The sequence below is a fragment of the Numenius arquata genome, chromosome 5 (genome assembly GCF_964106895.1).
Source record: "Numenius arquata chromosome 5, bNumArq3.hap1.1, whole genome shotgun sequence".
Lineage (NCBI taxonomy): Eukaryota > Metazoa > Chordata > Aves > Charadriiformes > Scolopacidae > Numenius > Numenius arquata.
The window spans coordinates 46,232,844-46,257,461 of record NC_133580.1 but is presented as its reverse complement, the minus strand read 5'-3'; the positions used below and the strand labels follow the sequence as shown (position 1 = coordinate 46,257,461).

At 48.3% G+C, this 24,618-nt stretch overlaps 1 protein-coding gene across 5 annotated transcripts in view; it reads left to right on the top strand.

Annotated features, from left to right (window-relative positions):
- Positions 1-6,591, top strand: part of EXOC6B (exocyst complex component 6B) — a 305,171-nt gene extending 298,580 nt beyond the window's left edge. For 2 of the 5 annotated variants that reach the window (XM_074147111.1, XM_074147108.1), the window contains 3 exons: positions 1,619-1,731; positions 3,601-3,612; positions 6,465-6,591. In XM_074147111.1, coding sequence (XP_074003212.1) covers positions 1,619-1,731; positions 3,601-3,612; positions 6,465-6,591 — 252 coding nt within the window. Of the gene's footprint in view, positions 1-1,618; positions 1,736-3,600; positions 3,613-6,464 lie in introns of those variants that run through there. The other 3 variants (XM_074147112.1, XM_074147109.1, XM_074147110.1) reach the window with 2 other exon arrangements.
- The last annotated feature ends 18,027 nt before the right edge of the window (positions 6,592-24,618 follow it).

The window sequence follows — 24,618 nt, the reverse complement described above, 5'->3', positions numbered from 1 at the left end:
ACAGCAGCCAGCAAACCCGATAGAAGAGATTTGGCCCCGCTGTGCTGTATGAAAAGAGCCTGTGAAATCATATTTAAGGTTGTCTCTTGAAGGTGCCCTTTGGAAAAAAACTCCTGCCGATGATGTTCAACTCGGGTTTGTAGTTAACACAATGGGCCTGCCGTACAAAAGCACGCGGGACCACGGGCTGGAAAAGCGCTCTTAGGTCCCAGCTAATCCGTCCCCCCCGCCAGCCTGGGGGATTGTTCCTGACAGCTTGTTTTCTTTGCCCTGACCTACATAGTCAAAAAGAATCTTGTTGCACATTTTTGTTTTGTACCTTGAGGTCTCAGAGGAGCCAAATCCCCTTCTTGGCGGGGCAGGATGTGTTGTTAAACAGTGCTGGAGTCTCCAGGAAAACCATGGAGACGCAGGGACAAAGAGCCCTCTATGGTCCTCGCTTGGCCGTGGGATGGTCCTTCTTCTCTGGGCTTCAGTGGTGGCCGCCGGGACGTGCAGACGCAGGCGATGAAGACGTCCGTGCACTTGGCAGCCTGTCCTACAATAGAGCGGTCACAGCAGCTCTCCAAGGCAGAAGATTGGAGGGGAAAACACAGCCACTCTTAATTAACCTGTTTTAGATGATGGAGATGAAGGCTGCACGTCCTACATCCTCAGCTGTGCTCTTCTGGGTGGCTGGAGAGGCAAGTCCTCTTAGGAGTAAGGAGGTCCTTGCGTGGCAAAGACATGGGAGCTCCTGTTTGGGTTTTAAGGAAAATAAGGATGCAAAGGTGGGGTGGACGAGGGCATTTAGGAAACCTGGGCTGTAGTTTGCTCCTTCCTCACCCAAATCAGCTGGGAGAAATGGGGCACTGAGGGGGTCCTTTGCCGAAGTGAAGGGCTTCAGGTGTGAATTTTGGGGGTCAGGAGCAGGGACTGTCACGGACACCTGAATTAATCTGCTTTTTCCCTCCCCTGCTGCTGGGGTCAGCAGTGGTTTCTCTGACAAACAGCTGGAAAGCACCTGGGACTCCCAGTCTCCTCTGGTAGCTTTGTTCACCTTAGATAAACCCCTGAGCTCCTGCAGGGGTCACACGCCTCCCTGGGGAGCTCCTGCTGTTAGAGACACTTACAAAGCCCTTGGAAGATGTTGAGATGAAGCAAGCATGATAAGAAGAACTTATAGCATGGTTCAGACAAAGCCAGGGAGTTATTTGGGAACAGAAAATATTTGTGATGACTTTGACCCTGAAAGTGCCCTCCTACTGTAGCTGAGAGCATCAGGGCACTGGAGTTCTTTTCCACCTACCTCCTCAGGCTGTCTCAGTCTTCATATCCCCTGTACTGCTAGTTCACCCCCAAAATAGAGATAACATAGCAGGAATGTACTATGGATAAATGAATATATCCATGCATAAAATAACATTAAATATTAATAAATAATTTAATATGAATAAATTAATAATTAACTATCAGCCGAATAATATTAAATAAATTAATAAAGACTGCAAACCATTTTTTGTGGTTAATGCAACCTGCCGAAGATCTTTGCCAGCTTTCAGATAAACCACCTGCTCTCTTGACAGCTTTTTCAAATCTTCTATTTCCGTTTGTTTTTTCTTTCCGGTGGCTGCTGCAGCTCTTAGATCTGTTCATCCAGTGGGACTGGTCAACGTATTTGGCTGATTACGGGCAACCCACGTGCAAGTATCTTCGCGTGAACCCAACGACAGCCCTCATCCTGCTGGAAAAGTGAGTGCGGGTCCAGACACCCAGGGTAGATTTCACCCCCATTTCGCTTTGGGCAAGCATGTGTTTTAGCAGCTCATTCCATCACGTACGGTGCCTGGACAGAGCAGCCTGGGGAGCAGGAGGCTGCTTATGGTCCAGTGAGCAAAGATTTCACCCCTGGGTGGACAGTGGTAGCTCGGATAGAAAAATACTGTTTTATCCCATTAGCTGGATCCCAGGTTTTGTATCAAAATGCATTGACTTGGCTGAGGGTCTGTCTTTTTGCTTCACTCTTAAGCAGAGTTTTCATTGTCTTACAACAGACTTCCACTATGAAGGTGTATCTCAAGCCCACAAAAATATTTAAAATCTGCTAGCCTGCAGGCACTTTTATCTCCCTTCTATTGGATCCATGGAGGGGATCAAGTGCTAAAAGCCCAGCTATGGGACAGGGACAGCATCTTTAGGTGGCTGTGTGCTCCAAGGCTTGCTCGTAGTGAGGACATACTCTTTGATAAGGTTGAATCTGAGCCTCTCCAAAGCCTGTAGTTTATATGCTTTGCACAGCTTCAGTCCAAGCCCTGGAGCTGTGCCAAGTGGCACTGCTGGGACATGCCAGGGAAGCGCCGTGTGGACTCTGCAGGGCTTTGGGATCCCACCTGAAGCCCAGTGAGGAGGCTGGTTCCAGTCCTACAAGACAGCAGCAAGGAGGGAAAGCCCATGAGTTTGCTGCAGACCCTAAGAGTGGGATTTGCTTTGCTTGTAACCCCTCTAGCAAGTGGGAGAGAAGTGCTACCAGTCACCCATTCTGCCCATGGTAGGAGGTAGCCCAGGCGACCCTTTCTCTGGTAGACCTCCAGGCGCTCACCTTGAGGATCAGCCCCCCTCCTGTCCCTTTACTACCATCAGAGGAGGAGCTAACTAGTTTAGAGTTGGGGCTAAACCTTTAGAAGACCGACCTTGATGTACTGCTGAGCTTTGGAGTTGCAACTGTATTATCTGTGGTCCACGTAACTGCAGAGGAGAATAGCTAATTTCACAGCAACTCATGACATCCAAATGTTATCAATACAGTACACAGGGACTAAACTTAGGTAGTTGCTGTGTGTAAAGCACTTTTATACATTATAGCATTGCTTTTATATACATATTTATATGTGCTTTGTAATAGTTTATGCTATTCACAAAGTATTCGCAACCATGATGCAAAAGTGTGAGGTACATTCAGAGCTATCAATAAAATGTTAAAATAAAGAGCTATCAAAAAGCTGAGAGCTTGGACATGAAGCAGCTGGAGGAGCCAGGGAACTGGGAGCAGGCAGTGATCTGGGATCTGACAGCAGGAGGGCAGTTCCATTTTCCCCAGCTGGTACTTGAGCGCACAGCATCCGTGCTCAGTGGTGGTATTAAAAAGTCACAAGTCCCAGCTTGGCCTGCCAGCCTTCTCCCTAAAAAAGATCATTTGAAGGACAATCTTCACGTGTCCAGTTTGCTTTCCAGAGGCAGCCCAGGTGGAGTCATCAGGTTGGCTCTTGCATCTTCCACATCCTCATGTCATGGCATTGCCTGCGTGGCATTGCCTGCGTGTCATCATGAGCATGGCATTGCCTGCATGCTCCGGCGGGCTCTGCCCTGTGCCCACTCAGGCTTCAGGCCCTCTGGGGAGTCTCTGTGTGTCATCCACCAGCTCCAGCTCCCCTTAGACTCTGCACTGACCTGGCCATAGCTTCAGGCATGTCCACTACCCTCTGCACTCCAAGCCCACCTCCCCATCCCTCTCCGTAGGCAGCCAAGCTTTGCCGACAAAGCGACGTGAAATTCTGATCCTCTGGTTTGTTTTGTAACTTGTTTTCATCATTATCTCTTTTCCTAATCACACATCTCTCATAGGATATCACGAGTGTAAGTATGCTGCTTGCTTGGGCTTTTACCCTCACCTTGCAGTGACTTTATTGTTTAATTTAAATGGAGCACTAAATGATCTAAATGCAAGCTGTCTTTGAAACGGTTCCCTACGGTAACTTTATCGTCTCAAATGCACTAATTAGAGCTAAAAGAGGAGCTTTTACTCTGCTGCTTTTTTTCTTATAGATTAATTTAAACAAAGCTTGGCTCTGTTGAAGGTGGTGTTTGTTGACAGGGGTGGGGACAGTGCTGAGCTCTCTCTTTCCCTTCCTCTTACTTTTAATTCTTGTGCTAACACACAGGGACCACGTTACAAAACCGGGCTTGGTTGTCCCAGGGCTCTGCAGGCACATGCTTCAAGGAATAAAAATATCGATCCTCCAAGGAGCTTCTGAGCCACTCAAAAGCATTGCTTCCTTCTTCCAAAGTTGATATTCTTGTTGTATAGATGCACCACTTGACCAGGGACTATGTGTTTCCTCTAGCAAAATGCTAGAAAAGGAACAGGACAGTATTCAGCATTGCCTGAGTGCCTTTGACCACATTGTGTCAGCTCAGTGTCCGTGTGCAGGGCTCTGATGGCAGGACCAGAGCCAGCGTGATCTCCTGGAACAGATCTGCAAGCTCAGCCTCTCCCAAGGATGCAGCTGTTCCCGATGCTGCCTGGTCCCTGGCACAGCACAACCCAAATTCTGCAGCATTTTGTGTCCTGTAGGCAACTTAATTCATTAATAATACTTAATAGTTTAGTGCCTCTGCCTTCACATGATGTCTGGAGACACCAGCAGCTCCCGTCCCTCCAGACACTCGCCCCCAGTTAAACAGATCCACCTGCATGATGTGTAGGTGGATCCCATGTTGTGGGATCAGTACTTTGACTGTAATGCTTTTTCATCCCAATCCAATAGCTTTATCCATGAAACTCCTTTCTAATTGTTCAAACACATGCAAAGGTTTTCTTGCATACAACGTGCCTTACTTCAAAAACAGTTCATGGACCTGAAGGAGGTCCCATGGGATTGGAGATGGCTCTGAAGATGCCCAGGATGGGCGGGCTCTTAGGGCAGAGGATGCTCTGCTGTAAATTCCCCATGCATTACCTGGAGGTAACTGCAGCAGGCAATGATGGATTGTGACAGGTACAGTGCTGGGTGGAGGTTTCTGATGGTACAGGTTTACTTTCAGTGCCTCTGATGTCCCTACGTAGCCTATGAAATAGAAACAGAGCTCTCAGCCCTCTTGGTAAAGTGCTTTGAGACCTGCTGGAGCCATACAGCGCTGCTGGAGGTGTCCCACGGGAGGATGGTTATTTTCAAAATTCATGATACTGGGACACCTCTGACTTGTGCGACTCAAAAACACCACTTTCCGTTGGTGTGATCGCTCCCTGGTTCTTGCGGTGGAGCAGCTGGCAACCTGCTTTAGTTAAAAAAATAGAGAAAGAAAAAAAATTAATAGTTATTTTGCTGAATAGAAGTGCTCCAAGCTATCTTGTTACTGTTGGGAAAGCAGCTCAATTGTAATCCTGTGTCTTTGGGCACTTATAACTTTAGCAAATTAGCCTTTGGGATAAAGTTGTTATCCTTATTTCCAGTTCCAAGCTGAATGTTTCTGGGAACATTTCAGATTCCCTTTGGCTCTTTTTAGGAAGATTGAAGCATGAAAATCCTTAGAATTTTATGGGTTTTAAATCGGTTAAATAAGTTTCAAGAGGTTTGATTTGTGCTCAGTTAACTCAAAAACCCTGGTTTGATAAAGTGCCAATTTCCCAGGGACTATCCGCGCTGTGTCCCAGTCACTTTAATGCTTCATTTAGGTCCCCAAAGCCGGAAACGCAGGCTTATGTGACTCGTCCAAAGCAATCTGCCTCTGCCAGATCAGATTCACCAAGAAAATCATTTACAAATTGTGGTAGTATAAAAAAGCGGTGCCAGCTGAGAACCAGAGGTTGGATGTTGAGACTGATACCTTCATGAGCTGTTGAAGGGTTGACCCTTGTGGGGTGGTTTCCCTTCCCAGCACATGTCCTGCCTGCGTAAAGCTAATGCTTGGAGTGTGCAATGAGACCTGCCCCCCCCCCCCCGCTCCCTCCAAATGCATCTGTGAATGCAAGCATGCATGAACCCCCAGCTTTGCATGGTGGAGAGAGATGGAGCTGCACCAGCTTCGCCTTCAGGTCCCGTGCCACCACCCGCTCTTCCTGTCTCTGCCTTTTTGGACACCTCGTGGAGACTAGTGCACTCGTTTATCTATTAAATGTAATTTAAAAAAATTCCAAATCTCAGGAAGTTGTAAGGTGAGGAAACCAGTGCTGGATTCCTTCCTTTAGTATAAATTATATTATATAATGTTGTGTAATATTTTAAGTTCACAACTCTGAAGCTTTATGATCATCACAAAACCTGTATCTATTGACCGCATGCAATGCACCATTTCAATAAGAAGCCTTAATACTGTGGATTTGATGATAATTTTTTAATTTCTTCCTAATATTACAGTCTTGTAATTTACCACTTCATGAGATAACATGGGGATGTAGCAAAAGCTGGTTGGAAGGGGAGAACGAGAGGCTTTGGAGTTTCAGGCATTTTGGCGTTAGAGATAAGGGCCTGCAGTTTTATTGATCAGGATTTGTGGGGTTTAAGGCAAAAATGCAAACTGTGTGTCATTTGGTATGCCTGTCTTTACACAAATATGTGATAAAAATTGGGACAGAGCCTTCAGGTGCAGTCACCTCCTCTCTCTATCAGAGCCTGAATATGGGCATTTTACATGCAATTCCTTTGTGGGGTTTGGTTGCAACGTAGAGCAGCGATACCTGTGCCATAACCTGTTTCTGCTCTGTGCAGGATGAGAGACACAAGCAGAAAAAACAACGTTTTTGCCCAGTTTCGGAAAAACGAGAGGGACAAACAGAAGCTGATCGACACTGTGGCCAAGCAGCTCCGCAGCCTGATCAACAGCCATCACTCGTGAGGGACTCGAGGACCTCCTGCCTGCGCCGGTCCCTGCACCACAGCCTTCCACATGCCTGGACTTGGGATTCTTGTTCAAAGAGAATATATGTATTTTTTTATTCATCTGTATAGTATTCGTGAAACCTACCCTGATAACAAAACGTTCCTTGTTAAACAATCCCAGGAAGATAGGCGGCACTCCTTGTGAGGGTGGTCAGGAGTCTCCTATTATAAACTCCTATTTTCAGGGGTTTATGAAGTGACGGTAAATCCTGAAGCCTGAGAGAGAAGTTCACACCCAGACTTTTTTTTTTAATAAGCCAAATTGAAAGAATTGGTCTGACTCCCTTTTGTTAACTTATTCAGTTGCAGAACAAATGAAAACAAAAAATACAGGGAGGAGTCATGGTTTCAGGTTCTTCTCATGGGCTCCGGTAAAAGGAGCACACGTTTAGAAAGAGGGTCACCCATTAGCTTGTCTTACCAACTTGCATATTGGATTTAGGTAGGAAAAGAGGCAAACTGATTTCCCAACTTTTCTCCTCTTTTTCCTGTAAGGGCTGATTTCCACCTTAGGCTGCAGATCACTGGAGCTGCAGCCCTTTCCCGTGCATCTGTAGTCAGCATCACCACCCCTGAGCTCCACCTCTAGGACCTGCTGGTGTCTTTTGGAACCTGCACTGAATGTAGAAGGGCTTCAAGAGCTGCCTCGTTAATTAGATTTGGAAAGGGAGAACCAGAAGGTAACCTGGCAGGGTGTCCTGTGGTGCCCGTCCCTGGCACTGGGACACTGCTGCTTGCATCCAGACTGGTCGGGTAGCAGGGGAGGAGGGATGCTCAGCAGGGATGGTGCAAGGGCAGACCTGGGCTCTCCCAGTGTCCAGGGCACTCCGTTCAGGTTTTTTCCTCTCCTTGCACCTCTTTTCCATGCTGGCATCCCATCTTTCCTCTCCTCCTGATACAGTGTGATGGGGTAAAGTCCCTCTGCTTCCTGTGAGCGCTCTGGCACTGTGCGAGGAGCAGCCCTGCAAACTCACCGCTGGCCAGGATGCCGAATGGAAGTCCCCAGAGTAGAGGCAGTGGGAAATGCCCCATAGAGCAGCATCGCTCAGCAGCCCCCAGCTCAGAAGTGCCTACAGACAAAATTCCCCTCTCTGTTCTGTATGTGCCCAAACATCCTCTGTTCAAATCAAGACAGCCTTTGAGGAGGACAGTAACTCTACCAACAGGACTTTAACCCCAGTGTTCAGGTTACAGAGAGAGAGGACTTTCACCATTATCTTCTCATTACCCTTTTGACTCTAATTACTGCAGGTGAAAGCTTATCCAGCTGGTTCCCCCACCTCCCAGCACTGATCTTAAAGGGAATTTAAATCTTCCTAGTGTATGTCACGGCCCTGGCAGTGCTGCTTCAGCAGGGGCACGAGTTGTGCCTATTTCCTACCCTTGTTTGAAGGCAGTGGGTGTTCAGCTCTCCAACGACTTCTGGAAGCAGAGGGGTTTTTTGCTGACCTGCAGAGCGAGGTTCCTTCTCCTTCCCCTCCTTCAGCTCAGACTCCTGGAGCTATGGAGGGGCAGGACTTGTTCAAACATGGCGTTTGCAGAAAGGTAGCAGCACTTTCTTGATGTGTTCAGTCCCTCTGCTCTCTGACCACATGCACTTTTTGCTTTGTATTTCTTGCCTGGGGAGCTCTTCTGACACTCAAGCTCTGGATGCATGAAAGGGATGGTGCTTTATCTTCCCTCCTTGTTCCTCTGCAATACTTTTTTTGTTTGTTTTCTTTTTGATAAGGGTACATGTCAATTAACCCTGAAAGTAAATAGGCACGTTGTCAGCAATGACTTTCTGGGGCTGTCGTCTTGTCCCAGCAGTCTCCAGCCACAAGGATCAGTGGATTATATTTATTATTAGGAGGGAAGAGCCAAACTTGGCTTTATGGTTCCTTGTTTTTGGCAGGGGGATCAGAGGTTACTTTTTTTCTTAATGCCTCTTTGAAGTACATGTAAGAAGGATGGGGCAAAAAAGAAGCAGCTGATGAAAGTTGGTGTTAGCATGGCCAGAAAGGGATCATCTTTGCAGATACATCTAGATAGGACCCAGCAAAGGCTTTCAGAGGGACAAATAAAAATGAACTTGGTCCAGTCCCTGCTGGCAGCCTCTTTCCTGCTCTCCGAAATGCTGGACCTGGGTGTCAACCAACCTGGGGGCTTTGCCATGTCCTCTGTGAGCCCCAGGGGATTCCCAGCCCGATCTTGGTATCCCAAATCCTGCACAACCAAGAAGGAAAAATTGCCTGGCTTGCTGGACTCCAATAGGAAGATCTTCCTCACTGAATCGCTGGGGAAAGGAAGCAAACTGGTCCTTGTGGTCCTGGCAGCGATGGGATAGCCCTCAGCCCTCCCACTAAGATGTGTCCCATGAGCGGCCGGACCATGGGGCACTTTATTCCTCCTCCCCATCCCTCGGCAGTGCCACCATGGGAGAGATGTGGGGACAAAGTGCGAAGGGGGTCACAAAAACAGGTGGGATTGGCTGGTTCAAGCATCAGACCTGAACTCCTACTCAGAGGATGGAGATTGAAACAAAAAGCCCAGCTACCCCATGGTAGCAGTAACAGGGGAAGCTTCAATCCACAGGGCGCTTCAGTTAAGGGCCATTAAATAGTAACAAGCACTTTAAAATCCTTCAGAATCAAGCTGCTACAGATGCTGGCAACGGCATCACTGAACATCAGCAAGCATGACAAATAAGGCACGCTAGCATTTCCAGTTTTTATTAGTGGGAGGATAGACTGTCCAACACAATTTTGAATCGCTTTTGTCAGCCGCTGGCTTTGCTGCCCGGCGAGGCGGCGCTTTGCAGCCGGGATAATTTTCCTCTCCTCTGTGCTAGGTGCGGGATGAAGGGAGAAGAAGCAGGCACTGCAGGGCAGCATCACCTCCGGTCCCCAAGAAATGGGGAAGAGGCTTTGAGCTGCTGTTGTTGAGAGTGGAAATAAGCATCCAGCTCCTGCCACCACCTTGAAACTCCATTTTTTTTCCCCCCAAGGGTTGACCCCTATATTGCATTGCATGAGATGTACTCTCAAAAAATTCCCAAAGCAGCTGGGCAAGACCTTGTTTCAGATGCTCCAGACAGCTCCCAGCCTTCCCCATCCCACATCTGGTCTCTCTGTCCCCTCTCTACTGAGCTTTAGTAAATAGAGGAGTGACACAGCATTGCTATGCCTTCCCAGGATGGATTTCCTCGCTCCTTTAAGCCCTGCTCGGAGAGGTTGGGATCCGGATCTTGCAAACTGGCTTCTGGCACTCAGGACTTGCTGCTGGGAAAGTCAAGCTTGGCCAAGGGAAAGATTCAGCGCGTTTCTGATTTCAGGAGGTCAAGCGCCTAACCACAAGTCACAGACCAGGATGAAAAATGGCATTTTGGTGCTCTGGTCTTAATTAACTTTTTGTTCCAAGAGATGCAGTTCCATCCCTTCAAAATAGAATTAATCTTTTAAACAGATTGCTTAAAAAGCCCTGGAAGACATTTAAAATCCCCTCTAAATCTCTTACTAATGATTGGTATCCTCTGATACGGATGGTATTGCTTATGAGGGAAAGGTTGTTGCTATAAATTTATAAGGGGTGGGAAACAGGGGCAGAACCCACTGCTGTAATCAAAGATTTGCAACGCCCAAAACAAATAATGCTGCTATTAACTCCTCCATGTACATACATTGAACCTTCCTTATTTTTTTTTAAGCAGTGACTATAGAAAAGACTGGGTTTCCCCTCGCCTCTTCCCCCACCCAGCAAACATATTTCAGCACCAGTGGGGAAAAAAAAATATTAACAGAAAAGACAAGTTTGGCTTTCTGAGAACCATTTGCACATCTTATCTTCTTTATAATCTTCAGGGGTTATGCAGGCAGAGGTTGAGAATAATTTTATATAAGGTCTCTAAAGTGCTAACTTGCAGCCCAAACCATACCTATCCGGGAGGGGGATTGCCTCTGCTAGACATCAGCCTGTGTGCATGTCTGTGAGAGAGAGGAGGAGATTTTTTATGGCATTTTGGTGGGGTTTTTTGTTTTTGTTTTTGTTTTTTGTTTTTGTTTTTTTTTATTCCTAGGGCTGGAGTTCAAGTCAGATGCTCTTAGCAATTTTGCACTTTGTTCTACATCCAACTGCAACTCCAGGCTCTGATGCAGGGGGAGAAGCTGGCCAGTGCTTTGTTCAAGAGGCTGATCTGGTTTTGTTTTCTTAAAAATTGACTGCTTTTGTGCCACTATGAAAATGGATGTTTGGGCAGAAGGCGTGGGTGTTTGCACACTGGCTCCAAACTGTTTGCAAGACGCTGGGAGGCAGTGTGGAAAGCAGAGGTTGAGATGGAGCTGGGGCCACTCCGGTGGCATTGGCTGCTGTCAGCATCTCCTGCGCTGAAGTTAGTTTTAGGGCAAAATCTTTCCCCTGCCAAGGTAGCGATGATGGGAAGTGGCAGGTGAGGGAGGTTTGCAGTAGGTGTCTCTCCAGCATCCATTCAAACCAGAGAGACATCTTTGGCCTTGGTTGTTTCCTACCTCTCTACCACACCTCCGTTTGGCTTTTCTCTTTAATTCTGGGTTAGGTTTGCTGCTTTTTTGAAGCAGCAAGTAGTTTGGAGCATCAAACCACCCTCCCATGCCCTGGCTGTATGCATGTCCCATCCCGGAATGCTGCAGGGCTGCTGGGGTCTCTGTGCGTTATTTCCTATGGCTTTGTGGTGCCCAGAGACCCTGTGTGTCCGTCCCACCCTCAGTGTGATTCGTGTGTTTATCACACAGCTGGGGAGCTTGAAGGGAACACAAATGCAAATAAATCTCATCACAAATAACTTCAAGGTGGGCCCTTCTCTGCTGTCAACAGGGAAAGTTGTGAGTTTGAGGGAAGTGACCCAAAGTTACCGTGGTCTGGGCAGGATTCACCCCAAAAACAGTGGGTGAAGAAGGGGTGCTCAGGCTGTGACCTGAGGACTGGTTGATTTGCTTCACCTCCAAAGATGCTGCTCCTCTGGTCTTTTTGAAGCCCCTCTTTTGGACCCAGGGCCATGCTGGGTGCTCTGGGCTGGGCTGGGGGAGCTTTGGCTGGAGTGAGCATCCATCCCACCTGCAGCTCCTCCTGCTTGGGGGCAGCACCCCAAAACCTCCACAGGCAACTCAGCATCGTGCTTCTGGGATACAGTCTGCAACGAGTTGCTTTCTGCCTTGGCTTTCCCTCTGATTTTATTTTGACATGAAAACACACCCGCGCCCTCATCCCTCATCCCTCCCTGTCCACTGGCTGCTTGTATTGCCTTTTCTCATTTTTCTGGGGGGTCAGAAGGACGTGATTTTGTAAACTAATGTGGTAAAAACAGCTTTTTTTGCACAAGTCGTTGCACAATAAGGGGAAAATTTAGTAAATTAGGTTTAACTTTAAAGGGAACTTTTTTTTTTTCCTTAAAACTCACTAGCAGAGCTACTGATAAAAAGAAAAAAAAAGAGATGGACTAATTAAAAAATGGACTGCATGGTTTACAGGTTAAATTGCGTTAGAAATTAGCATGTTGATTTCAACTGTACTTTTATCCTATTGTAACTTCTATTAAACAATACAGCATATAACTGTTTAAATAAGTGCCTGTTCTCACTGTGGCTGTGTGCATCGCTGCAAAGACACTGACTTTGCCTTCACCTCACCAGAAAAAAAGTCCCAAATCCCATAAAATACAAAATTCAACATCCCTTTGGTACAACCAGAAAAGATTTGCTGCTGAAACACCTGGATTTACGGATTGTCCCATGGGGAGACAACCCCTTAACGAGCACTTGCTCCCACACCCCAGATTGTATTGCCATGCTGTGAGCTAAAGCCAAGTTTTGCCTAATTTGGAGACAATTTTAATTGGTTTCTACCATAAACAAGCATGATTAAACCCAAGCCTGAAGCTGAAGAAGTAGCTGCCTTGCCGTCATTGATTACATCTAGGTTTGCAGATGGGGAAAGTAATCCCAAATAGGAATTAAGGTTTTGGAGGGCAGAGCAGAGATAATAGGCAGTTCATCGAAGCAGAGAGGGGGGGTTGCATTAGCTTTCTATGGGAAATCTTTTTGCCCGCTCGCATTGCTTATTTTCTTTCATGGTATTTATCATCCTTTGCAATTTGATGATTATATTAGCTTTTTTTTTTTTTTCTGGCCCTAGCTGTGTTAGGATATTGGATTCCCCAAATACCTCCCAGCCCTAGCACTGAATGTGCGGTAGACTTTGGTTTCTGTAAGATGCATGATTTGGTACCACATGGCATGTTGATTAGGAAATTAAAACGATATAAAATCAACATGACACATGCTAACTAAAAACTGGCTAACTGGGATATCTCAGCATGTAATCCTAAACAGAGGTGCAGCACTGGGACATCTCCATGGGGCCGGGTGATGCTGAGCATGCCAGACCTCGGGGGGACTTGGGGGTCCTGCCCCTTTGGTAGGGGCGTTGGGGAGGTTTGGTGGAAGAACTCAGGCGGATGATGTGGTTCAGTGTGTAGGAGTGAAGGATTTAGGGAATGTTCATAGGCTGGGGGACTCCCTCCTGGAAAGCAGAAGCTGTAAAAGGATCCTGGATGGATTGTATTCCATGAATTCCTCTAAGCCCTTTTCTTGAGCCCTTTTGCTTTCCATCACATCCTGGGGCAGGGAGTCCCATGTGTTAATTTGGAGCAGTGGGGAGGAAAACTGCTGCCTGGTGCTTGTTTCTAACTAGACCTCTGCAAGGGGCGTTTGTTTGCATGTGCACATGGGGCAGAAGAGGGCAAAAGGAGGATGAGAACCTCCAAAAGTTAATCTGTCCACCTCAGAATATTCTTGGTTGCTGGCAACTGGGTAATGGCAATTATGATCAAAAGGGAAAGTGCCATCTCTGACAGCAGGTCCAGGTGGGACCCCAGAAATGCACAAAGCCCTCCAGGCCCAGCCAGTTTACCTTGGACTGTTGGGGAAACCTAACTGGACCAGGACCAGTGGCTGGCGCAGCACCACAGATCAGTCTGATGTCTGTTCCTATGGGGTGGCTCCATACAAAGGGCCTCTGCCCTTGGCCTGGTGTGTTTTGAGTGCTGAGCAGTGCTAAGAGCAGACTGGATGTGTGCTGGTCCAGGCTCAGGACCATGCTAAAGGAGACATACAGCCCTGGACAGGAGAGCCAGAGATGCTCTGCAGCACCCACGGGGTTGAGAAGTGGTCCAGCACCTCAAGGTGGTGGGAGATGGTGGACAGAGATCTCCTTGACGATCATTGCCGGCAGATCAGCAAGCTGCAGCTGCAGGTATGTTTTGGGTCATGGGTATGGGATGCTGCAGTGCACAGTGATGTTATACCAGACCAAGTGCTATTGTGTGGCCAGGCTCTGCCTGCACCTAAATCAGTGCACAAAGCAGGGCCAGACCTCACCACAGCTGAGTGACACCCCAGAGCCTCTCGGCTGTCTCCATACCATTGAACCTTTCACCCTGGGTGTCCTCAGGACTTCTTGTGATGCCTCAGCCAATGCCGGGGGCTACCAGAGCAGCGAGGCTGTTGTCCCAGCCCTGGGGACATGTTGAAGGATGGTGCCAGGTGTAGCCCCATTCATCCGAGGAGCAGTCCCTGGAGGAAACCCTCCCCAGGAACATGCCCAGACATCTCTAGAAAAGAGCAAGTTGGGACAGTGCAGCTGAGGGGGCGAGATGTGGCCCCCACACCTCCACTTACACCCTGGCCTGATGCTGTGTCACTAGGCAGATGCAGGGAGCATACCCTGAGACCTCAGATTGCTCCTTTAGGTTGTCCATGCCTTTCTTTTCTCATCTTTAAAATAAGAGTTTCTCATTTTGACATCTTCTGCGAGGCACTGAGTTTCTGTGCTGGGATTTAACATCTCCATTCAGTGGCTCGCTGCCTTGTGTTTCCCGCACAGATGGGATGGCAGCCAAGTGGCAAGTCTAGCTGGGTTATCGCCAGCAGTATTGCTCTGTGGGGTCTGCAGCACACCACAAGGAAGAAGATCCAGCCCAGCCTTAACATGCTAGAGATGCTTCTGCCCTCTCCAGTGGGACAGGCCCTCTAGAGGTCTCTAGGCCAGGCTTCTGCTCAAAGCAGGACTGTTGCTAACGCTAGATCAGGATGGCTGTGGCTTTATGTGACCAAGTCTTGAAAAATCTCCAACGATGGACATCTCCCACCTCTCTCATGGCCTGTCCCAGGGCCATATCACCCTCCCAGTGAAGACTTTTTTACTGTCCAATCTGAACAGAATTCCCAGAGCGTGCTTTGCTGTGCTGGCAAGGACAGTAACTGTGGGCTTATGTTCCACCTGGTTGTCACTGTCCCCGCTAAGTCTGATCCAACAGAGCTGATAATCAGCCACTCAGTTCCCATTCTGTGACTGCTTTCAGGTGTGACACCCGGCAGGCCATTGTACCGGGGGTACTGAGCATGCAGACTGATGACTGCCCTGTAGTTGCGACATGATGACATAGCAACCCCACAGTTTGATTCAAGCATCTTTCATTCCCAAGCCCTTATTCTGTCCCATGGCAGCTTCATTCCAGGGGCTGCTGAAGCTGGCTCCCTTAAGGAGAAAAATATCATGGGCTGGAGACTGTCTCATCTGACAACTTCTCTTTCCTGCAACCTCAGCCAATCTCATCAAGGAAGGAGGTTAAGAGGTAAATCAAGGTGAAGGCAAGAAGGGACAGAGACAGGAGGAAATAAATGCTCAGGAATATCCGTTGAAAAGTATTTGTCTTGCCTGCCTCGAAGAAAATAAGGAGGGAAAAACCTCTCTGCTTGTGGTTGCTTGTGGGTTTGGGATTCAACTCTTTAGAAAACATCTACAGCAAATGCAACAAGAAAGAAAACCTCGTTGGGTTATCACTGAACTCTGAGTCAGGGTGGGGACTGCAGGCAGGAGAGTATAGGGGAGCCAAAACCTTCCCAGCCAACTCCCAAATTGGTTGAGCACTAGATAATGATGGCCCAGACATCCCCTTCTCTTCATTGGCTCCAAAGGTTGACTAGGTCAGATGTAGGTCCTTGCAGGGGCAGGGGAGTACTGTCCAAAATACCTGGGCTCACATCAGACCTCAAAGCCTCTGTCTGGGAGTCTGCTTCTTGGAGGTGCTGGGCTGATCTCATTAGGTCCTGTGCTGTTAAATTGTTATCAGTTGTGTTTAAATCCCCCCTTTGAACAAATGAGGAAGCCTATTTGGAAGCCTTTCCAGCACCTCACTTCTTAGATACTTAGAAGTCTCTGTCCTATGTCTCGCCAATGTTTATCTGAGACCAGTTTGCGCTTGCTTGCTTTTGTGTCAGCTCTTGTTCTTCAACTTTATTAGCTCTTTCCCCTCCTTGATGTTGTCTCTCTTGATATGTGTAGAGAGAGAAATCACCCTGTGTTCTCAGCTGGGGTTTTCCCTGCCCAGCAAAGCCCAGGGGCTTTAGGCTCTCTGTCCCTCTCCATTTTCTGCTTGCCAATTCCCATACATGTTCCCATCTGAGCTGCTCTTTCAACATTGTGGACCAAAAAGGTGCGTGCTGCAAGGAGCTGCCAGGACTGACACGTACATGGACATTAATGCTTCACTGTCTCAACTGGAAACGTCTCACCAGATACTAAACACCCTCTTTCAGTGCTATGACAGAATTGCTTTGTTGTAGGCAGTGACCATCACATCCAGGTCTTCCTTCTCATTGACTGTTTTGAGGTGAAGGGCTCTTATGCTCTGCGCATGACCCTGCACTTTTCTCTAATGGCTCTCACCCTCCTGCCTTCACTCTGCTTATTGTGTTTGTTCAGTTCTTCCCAGTTGACATCCCCATGATCCCTGACAGCGGTGGTGGTGTTGCAGTGTGGAGGGTTTGCCAGATTTCTTCTGCCATGGGTCACAACCAGTTCTGGCAGGATAGGGAAGATAGTGTGAGATGGGTGAGAGAATATGGCCATCTTCATTGAACTTCTTCCCAGCCCTGAGAGTGAGGAATGAGTGGGCAGATGAACACTGGACCAGGAGGATCACCAAAGTTTGCAGGACTGAAGAGTTTAAAGCAAAAGTGGAGGAAGAAAGCTGATAGAGACAGCTGTCATCACATGCCTGAAGAGAACAGGTGAAGGAGGTTGTTAGAGCAGATAAACAACTATGAGAAGGGAGAGGAACAGATAGCCCAGAGATAGCATGACCTGTGATAAGGATGGGTGAGGGAGATGAAGCAGCTAAGGAAGGGATTGCATCTCCCCTGGCAAGAAGACTGGATGAAATCCAAGAGAAATGAGCACAGGGCATTACGTACAGGGGAAGAAATGCGGGCAGGGAGACACAGGAAGTAGAACAACTGGATTTGGGATGCGAAACTGGGTCATGCAGGAAGTAGCACAGCAGAGCAGTCACAATGCCAAGAGAGGGCAAGGATGGTCAAGCCAGATGGCAACAAGGTGAGGGTAATGGGAGTATCATGCGGTGATGCTCTGTGATGGGGAAGAAGCAAGATGGGACCGCTTGGGGTAAGCAGGACTTTTCTCCTTTCCTCCTTGGTGCTTCCTTAACATTTTGTCCAAATGCACCGCAGTGCATCCTATCCCCAGGTGGGACTGGGAGACATTCCTCCTGGTGACAGCCCCTTCATCTTCGCTCCATGCCATGATTATGAGGCCCACGTGGCTTCGCAGCCCTGCTAATTGCATTCTGTGGGGCAGTAATTGAATGAAGGCTCACGAGAGCCATGGATCAAAGGCAGGCACCCATCAATATCTGCCTGCCCCAGAATCCGATTAGCAGGGAGAAGGCATAAATCATGGCTGCCCCTCCCTGACCCAGCAATACTTAATGCAGGTACGGCGCCCAGGCTGGTGTCAGGGAAATCTGATTTGCTCACGAAAGGTTAAGCAACACTGTGGATGAAAAATTGTTGTGATGCCGTGTCTTCTCGGCAGTCATTCATCTCTGCGCTGCGTGCCGTGGGATGGAGGCGCTGCCCGAGCAGGCGTTGGGAGATGATTACTCAACGTCACTGAGACATGTGAAGTGTTAAAGACCCCCCGGCGGGGCACGGGGCAGTCGTTTGTATTCATTAACTGGCCCGCTGCAGATGTTGGCTCACTCTTTGAGGGGGCGCAGAAACACACGCCTATTGCCCATGTCCTTACTTACCATTCTCGGACAAGTGGCGGGACGTGATTTCTTCTCCCCTGGTGGCCCCGGAGCACTTGTTGCTCCATCGTGCAGGGGACTCCCATCTGAGGAAGGCAATCCTGTTTCTCCTCCATGCACAGTCCTAGTAACAAAACCATCCCAGCAAGGCCAGGCAGCTGCTGCCTGCGAGGAACAGGTCGTGTGGAGACCTGGAAAGAGCCTGAACTTCAGTCGTTTTCACTACTGTCCCCTTTTTAGGCTCACCTTTTGATTGCCCCTAGGGCTCCGCACAGTGTAGGGGCTGCTCTATAGCCCCATCCCACCACTATCATTTGCTGCTCTGGTAATCTTTCTCCACCATGAGGTACAAAAGCCCTGGCTGAAGGCAGCACTTGGCTCTTCTCCCCAAATCTTTGGCACTGAGCTTTCACTCTGCCCTACTAGCCTCTTAACAAGCCAAAGCCATGGGTTTTCCAAGGCAGAGCCTGCTGTGTGACTGGATCTCTAAGTATGTTTCAATTCCCATCTGTCCAAGAAAGGATGGGCAACAGCCTCTAAGCTGTCATGTTTGGACAGGTCTTCCCTATCTTCCTGCCTTACGATCTTCCACTTCTCCACATCATCATGATCCAGATTAGAAGAAACCCAAAGAAGAGGGGGAAAGTGTCGTTCAGGTGAATATTCTTTACATTGCCTATGCTGAGGGATGGACCTTCTGCAGGGACAACTGGCAGCAGCTCCAGCAATAGGTGCTCCTCCCTCAGCACCCCCAGTCCCACCTGAAGCTGCATCTTCTCCTGCTCCCTGCAGCACAGCTTTGGGGCTTTCTGAGGCAGTGAGTGCTTTATAAAGGAGAGATCACTGGGATCCTAATATTTATTGTCCAAATTTGCTTTTGGTAAGTAGACACTTACCAGTGGTCTGTAAGGAAGGAAGGAAGACTCTGGCTGACGTTCCCCAGGGGTTGAGATATGAGCATAACTTTCTCTCATCTGGGTCCTTTCCTGACCTCAGCTCCACCGATTCATGAGAAAGCAGAAAGCTATGTGAAGAGCCTGAAGCAGCTGCTGGCAGGGTGTGCCTGGACTGGCTTTTGTTGAAACTGTGGCTGTTGGAGGTGGAAATCCCTAGTTTATCCATTGAACACCTGCTTCTGTCCTCATCATTGCAGCTTGTGCTATGAGACCCCTCCAGCTCTTGTGCACACCTCTTTCTAGGTACAGATTGGGATGTGTCCACTTATATCCATCTGCTTGGAGGGGTCAGGGCAGGATATAAGGTAGCCTGCAGTCACTGCGGTCAGAAAAATGTGGGTTTGCATCAGATCATTGACAGGAGGCAGAGCAGATCATGGTGCAACAGCCTGAGGCCCTGAGCTAAGCATTCGCTGCATGTCTGTGATACTCAACCCCATCATCTTCATCCCATCACAGTCTGTCGTGTCCTGCTGAGAGATATCCTGCTCCAAGGATATCTCTCAGCTCCAATGCTTCCTTGCTATGGAGATACTATTGCTTAAGACATACAAAACTTGTCTGGGGAATTAACTTTCTTGGTGGGACTGGTTGGGAGTTGGGAGGTTGTTGCTTGAGGGGCAAAGTATGCCCAGCAAGGGGCTGGTAAGATGATCGAAGCATCTTTGTACCTGGTATATGGGTTCAGATCCCTTTGGAGACTTCATGGCTAAAGTGGCTGAGAATCTTTTATTCATCTCAAAGCAGGTGGTGGAGAGAGGGTTCTCAACAGCATTTACAGATAGGAGGTTGCACAGCTGGGCTTCAGGGTGCATGTGCTGTCAGAAGCATGAGGGTGTTACCAGGTTAAAGAGTGAGCGCAAACAGCCAGGGGTGACACAGACCTGCAACCTCTGTTTTGTTACTGAGGAGCTGGTCTAAAGTCCTCCAGAACTGCGATGCAGTGTGGAGCAAGGCCTTGGTGTGCTGAAGTGATGTGAGCAGCATTGGTCAGGATGCCCATCATTCTCCACAGGAACTACCAGCTTCCCAGGAAGCGATGGCTCGAGGTTTGACTTCCCACCATCCTGAGCTGTTTCATCTCACCAGTGGACCCAGGAGAAATCAAGCAGCTCATCAGCACAGCCACACACTGCACTAGTTTCTGCTTCAGCCAAAAATCACCTTTCTCCAGCATTGCTTGGGAGAAGACAACTCCACTGTCAACTTGGTGGGAAGGATGCAAAGCCAACTCATTCCCAAGGGCAAACTGGGCTACACATAGCCTTCGGGATCACGTCCTGGACATCCCAGCATCAAAAGCTTCACTGTGGTGACCTACAGAAACAGAAGGTCCTTATGAACAAGCAGTCCTGGGTATGATCCTGCACATCCGGACCCTAGGATTGGTGAAGTCACAATTTTCCTGCCTGGCTTCAGTGTTCTCCTACTTCAGGAGACATTTGTGAGCTTTGTCTGCAGGCAGACCATCCCAGGGCTCATGCACTCATGCGGTGGCATGCAGGGGTAGATAGCATCTTTCTAGGGCTTGGCCCCAAGGTGCTGGAAGGAGTGCATGAGGGTGCTGGCTTCATCGAAAACCCAGCTCGGTATTGGACACTGAGCTCAGTATATGTCAGGACTGGCCTTTTGGGGTTACCAGGGCAAGATTTCCCCACCACTGACTTCAGCTTAAGACCAAGCCCTTAGTCCTAACCCAGGAAAACATTTCACACCTGCTTGAGTGCTTTCAAGCCTCTGGGACGCTTTCCCGGGGTAGGGCTGCAGTGAAAGCCCTGAGGCTGTGTCTATAACAGCAAATTAAACAGTTCCAGGGTTCAGACACCAATTATCCTCACTGTTAAATTATTAGCACTCACCCAGGTAATTCTCAAGCATGCTTCGGGAGTGTGCATGGCCCCAGACCCTTCCCAATAAGCAGCTTGGATGTGGCCATCCTGTTTTGGCAGGTAGAGAAGGTCAATTCAATGAGCAAAGGCTTGTCGCTGCCAGATGGTCTCAGGGCTAGACAATGGTCCCAGACACGTCCATCACGCCGGCGCAGATGTAACCTCTGTCCTTCTGCAGCACAGACATGGTCAACCAGGCTTTCATTTAACAAGCCTATAGCTCAAGTCTTTACAGCTTGGATAGTTACCAAACATGCAGCCATGAATATCTAAGTGATAGTAATTAATTATAATTGCAAACATTCATATTAATTTACAGTACCATCATTTTTAATTTTTTTTTTTTTTTTGCCAGGGTGCTTATTTTTGGTGATTAAGGCCATGTCTGCAGCAGCTTGTCTTGTAACCAGGAAAGGCCTCCTGGCAGCAGAGACAAGAAGAAGCCCTCCTTCCCACCAGCTGGTGAGACACAGTCGGGTCCTGCTGCATCTCCCAGCCTCCCTGGGAAAGCCACTTCCCCCTGAAACTGGGACCCAGCAGTGCATGTATCAACTGGCACTGGAGAAATCTGTTGCCATCCGAGGCTGCTCGAGCTGCCTGCTCCTCCTCTCCCCACGCCGTGCACCTCATAAAACACTTATGCTTCCCTGGCACTTTTGATCTGCCTGCCTGCCGGGGAGGTGGGATGGGCAGGTGAGATTTGCATGCTGGAATTTCGACAAGGAAGTTCCCCAGTGCAGAGGGGACTGACTTCTTCCTTGCTTTTTGGCTTATTATATTTTTATTTGTTTTTCTAGTCATCCAGTGGACAATTTTTTATCTTTTTTTTTCCACCAAGGACTAGAAAGCAGGTGAATGGGACGTGGGACATCCTAAACCCCAGTCACCCTGACCCCATTCCCATATAGATAAGCCGATGACTAAAGTACATCTTGGGCTTTCTGAGACACACCTACTTGCTTGGCTCCCTTCTAAATATTTTTTTACAGAAGCTCTCCCCACCCCACTGAGAAAATTGCACCCAAGGAAAACTGAATGCATTTGTGTCTGGATAATGCTATGCCCAGGTAAGGCTGGGGAGAACTGATGCTCAACGGAACCATTTTTCTTGTCAAAAAATGATAGAAGTTGGAAGGTGTGAGCTCAGTTCTGCTGGGCATGGCCCCAGGATCCAGTCTCCCTCTCTGGCTTGGTGCTACTGAGACCTCTGAGCGTAAATTTGTAGGCTGCAGTGCTGGAGGACACAGACTGGTTGGAGACAGTCCGAAGCTGGGCTGCAAAAGAAATGAGAGGACTAGAAATCATGGCCAAGGAAGGAAGATCAAAAGGCTTGCAGTTGTTTAGTGTAGGAAAACTTTATAACAGCCTACACATATGTAACAGGCTTCTGCAAAGAGGAAGGGAATGAACTGTTCTCCTTGTTCACCAGGAATGGGACAGGATGTAATTGGCTATATTACATCCAGAGAGCTTGAAGTTAGGAGGAACATTTTTCTATGGTGAGGACAGGCATTTGTGTTGGGGGGCTGTAGCAAGGCAGCATCCCCATCCGTGGCAGTTTGAGAAGAGGGAGGACCAACATGTGTTGGGAGCAGTTTGTGCTGGAGCAGATGCTGGATGTGGACCTCTGCACAGATCCGGGGTCAGCAAGGGGCACTGTGCCATGACACACCAGAAAAGTGCGTCTGGAGAGATTTTGAATCACGCTCAACACTGCAGAGCAGCGCAGGGAGGAGGCATCTCAGGTACTGTTGGCTGTGGGTTTGGGAGGTGATGAGTACTGCTGCCTTGTTAGTAGCAAGGATGCAGGGTGGACTGTTGAAACAACCCGGTAACAGAGTGTTTTTAAACACTGCTTTCAGGGGTTTTTTTCTTGTTTGTTCAAACCCAGACCTTTTCAGTGATCCTGTGGCTAAGTCAGCTGGGAGTAGGGTTTCTTAAAGCAGTTCCACTGCTGCAAAGTAGCATCGTCAACCCCTCCCTTGAGTCTCCCCCAACATGTACTTTTCTTTCACAAAATTAGAAACTCAGGAGTTCAGTGCACCCCTCATGAAATCTGGGGATACCTGAATGAGATTAGCTTTGAGGTCCTTCCAGCCTTACTGCAGTAATATAAATGAGGTTTTCACCTGTCCCTGGCAAATGGGTTCCAGCTGGACACTTGGGAAGATTCAGCTCCCAGACTCCCACACCTAAATGGAGAGGTGAAATTCAGTTGCAGACATCTTGGAAGTCAGTGCCAGTTTTAGAGACCTGGGGAGCCTACCTGACCTCCAGTTGTTCTTCAAGGAGGATGCAATTCTCCCAGAGGTGCTGAGCTCTTACCATCAGCAACATATGGACCACTCGGATACCCTGGGCACTTCAAACACCACTTCATACCTCTGTGTGGGAAACTGAGACTTGCCTTAAAGATCTAGCCTGTGTAATCAAGGCAATGGAGAGCTATCAGCTGACCAACGGTAGGTTGGCATGAGCTGAAGACTAGCCTATTTCCATAGGTTACAAAATATGCCAGGAGGTAGAATAAGAAGGAATTTGCTCTTATTTGCTGCAATGCCCATGACTATGCTTACCCACAAGGCAGCAGAACCTGACCATGGGATGTGGAGAGCCCTTCCAGATGTGCGTGTAGCACATGGAGGGTCACCACAGAGCACGTTGGTTTTCTGAGTAAGATGCAACCATGCTGGCATGGAGATGCACCACGCTTGTGGAGGTTGCTGGAGCTGCCAGCATGAGCATGAACATGGGGCTGAAGGTCATTTTTGGTCAGATAGCTGCTCCCAGCTCTTTATGCGTTGTCTGAAAAGCAAATGTCTTGTTCAAACACTCTCCTCCATTGGCAAACAGGAAAAGAGAAACAACAAAATAATGCTGCTTGGGGCTGGGAGTGGAAAGCCGCTATGGCTTGACAGAATTGAACTGCTCTGAGCTGAGGTGGGAGGGAAGGCAGCAAACAAGAGTAAGCCTTCAGTGTAGATGTGTTGAGTGGTGGCTAGAGTGGAAGTAGCTATACATCCTTGTATCTCTGTCCATCATCCCTCCTTCCTTATAGCACACATAGTTGCAAAATATGTTTCTGTTAAAGAAGCGTGTGGTGGTGTGGTCTCCTCATCTCTCCTGCAGGACTTTGTGAAGCAGAGAGATGTTTGAACCATCTCTGATCACAAAGGGAGATAAGCTGAGAGAGAAAGGAGTTTATTTGCTCTATCCCATTTCTGAAGCCCTGAGGTGGGGCTTTAGGTAGAGAAAGTGTTTTCTGCAAGTGTCTTCTGTGAGTAGAGTTGGACACATTTTCAGGTGTGTGACCCTTTCTGTGGGTCCAGAGTAGAGCACTAGAGGATGACTGAATGTGACTTAATGATGTCAGTTGGGCAATTAGGCAAAAAAGGTGGTTGTCAGGCAGAACAGTAGTTTAGGAAGGGCAGAGATGATGTGGTTGTTAATCACATAAAACAGAGAGAAAATAGAGGCAATAACTGCCTGTGAAGCAGAGAAGCTGCAGTTGGGGAAGCCTGTAAAATGCTGTGAGAACAATACTGCTCTTCAATCCATCATATTTAGTGCCCAGCAGTCACAAGACATGTTCTTGTTTTTCCTTTCCATGGCATTTTTGCTGGTGGTGAGCAAGGCTGAGGTGTGAGTTGGGATGGTGAGCAGAGGGGGCCATGGTGATTCTCATGGTGAGCAGAGCAGGGACTGGTCCTTCTTGGGTGACTCAGCTGTACCTAGGGCTGAAAGGAAAGGGATCACCTGTTGCTACATGCTTTGTGTCGCCTCTCTGCTGAGGCTGGTGCTTGGAGTGTGGCTTAGGACCTCCCAGGCAAAAGGGAGAAAAAAAATTGAGAAAAATGATCCCAAAACTGATGAGAAGAAATAATAACCAATTCCCTCACTGCTCTTGGGAAGTTGGTGCCTGTGCTATGGGGACCCTGAATCCTGCTTTCTCATCTAAACATAGGAGAGGAATTCATCTCACCCAACTTTAGATCCCTGGGATTTTTCTGGAGCTG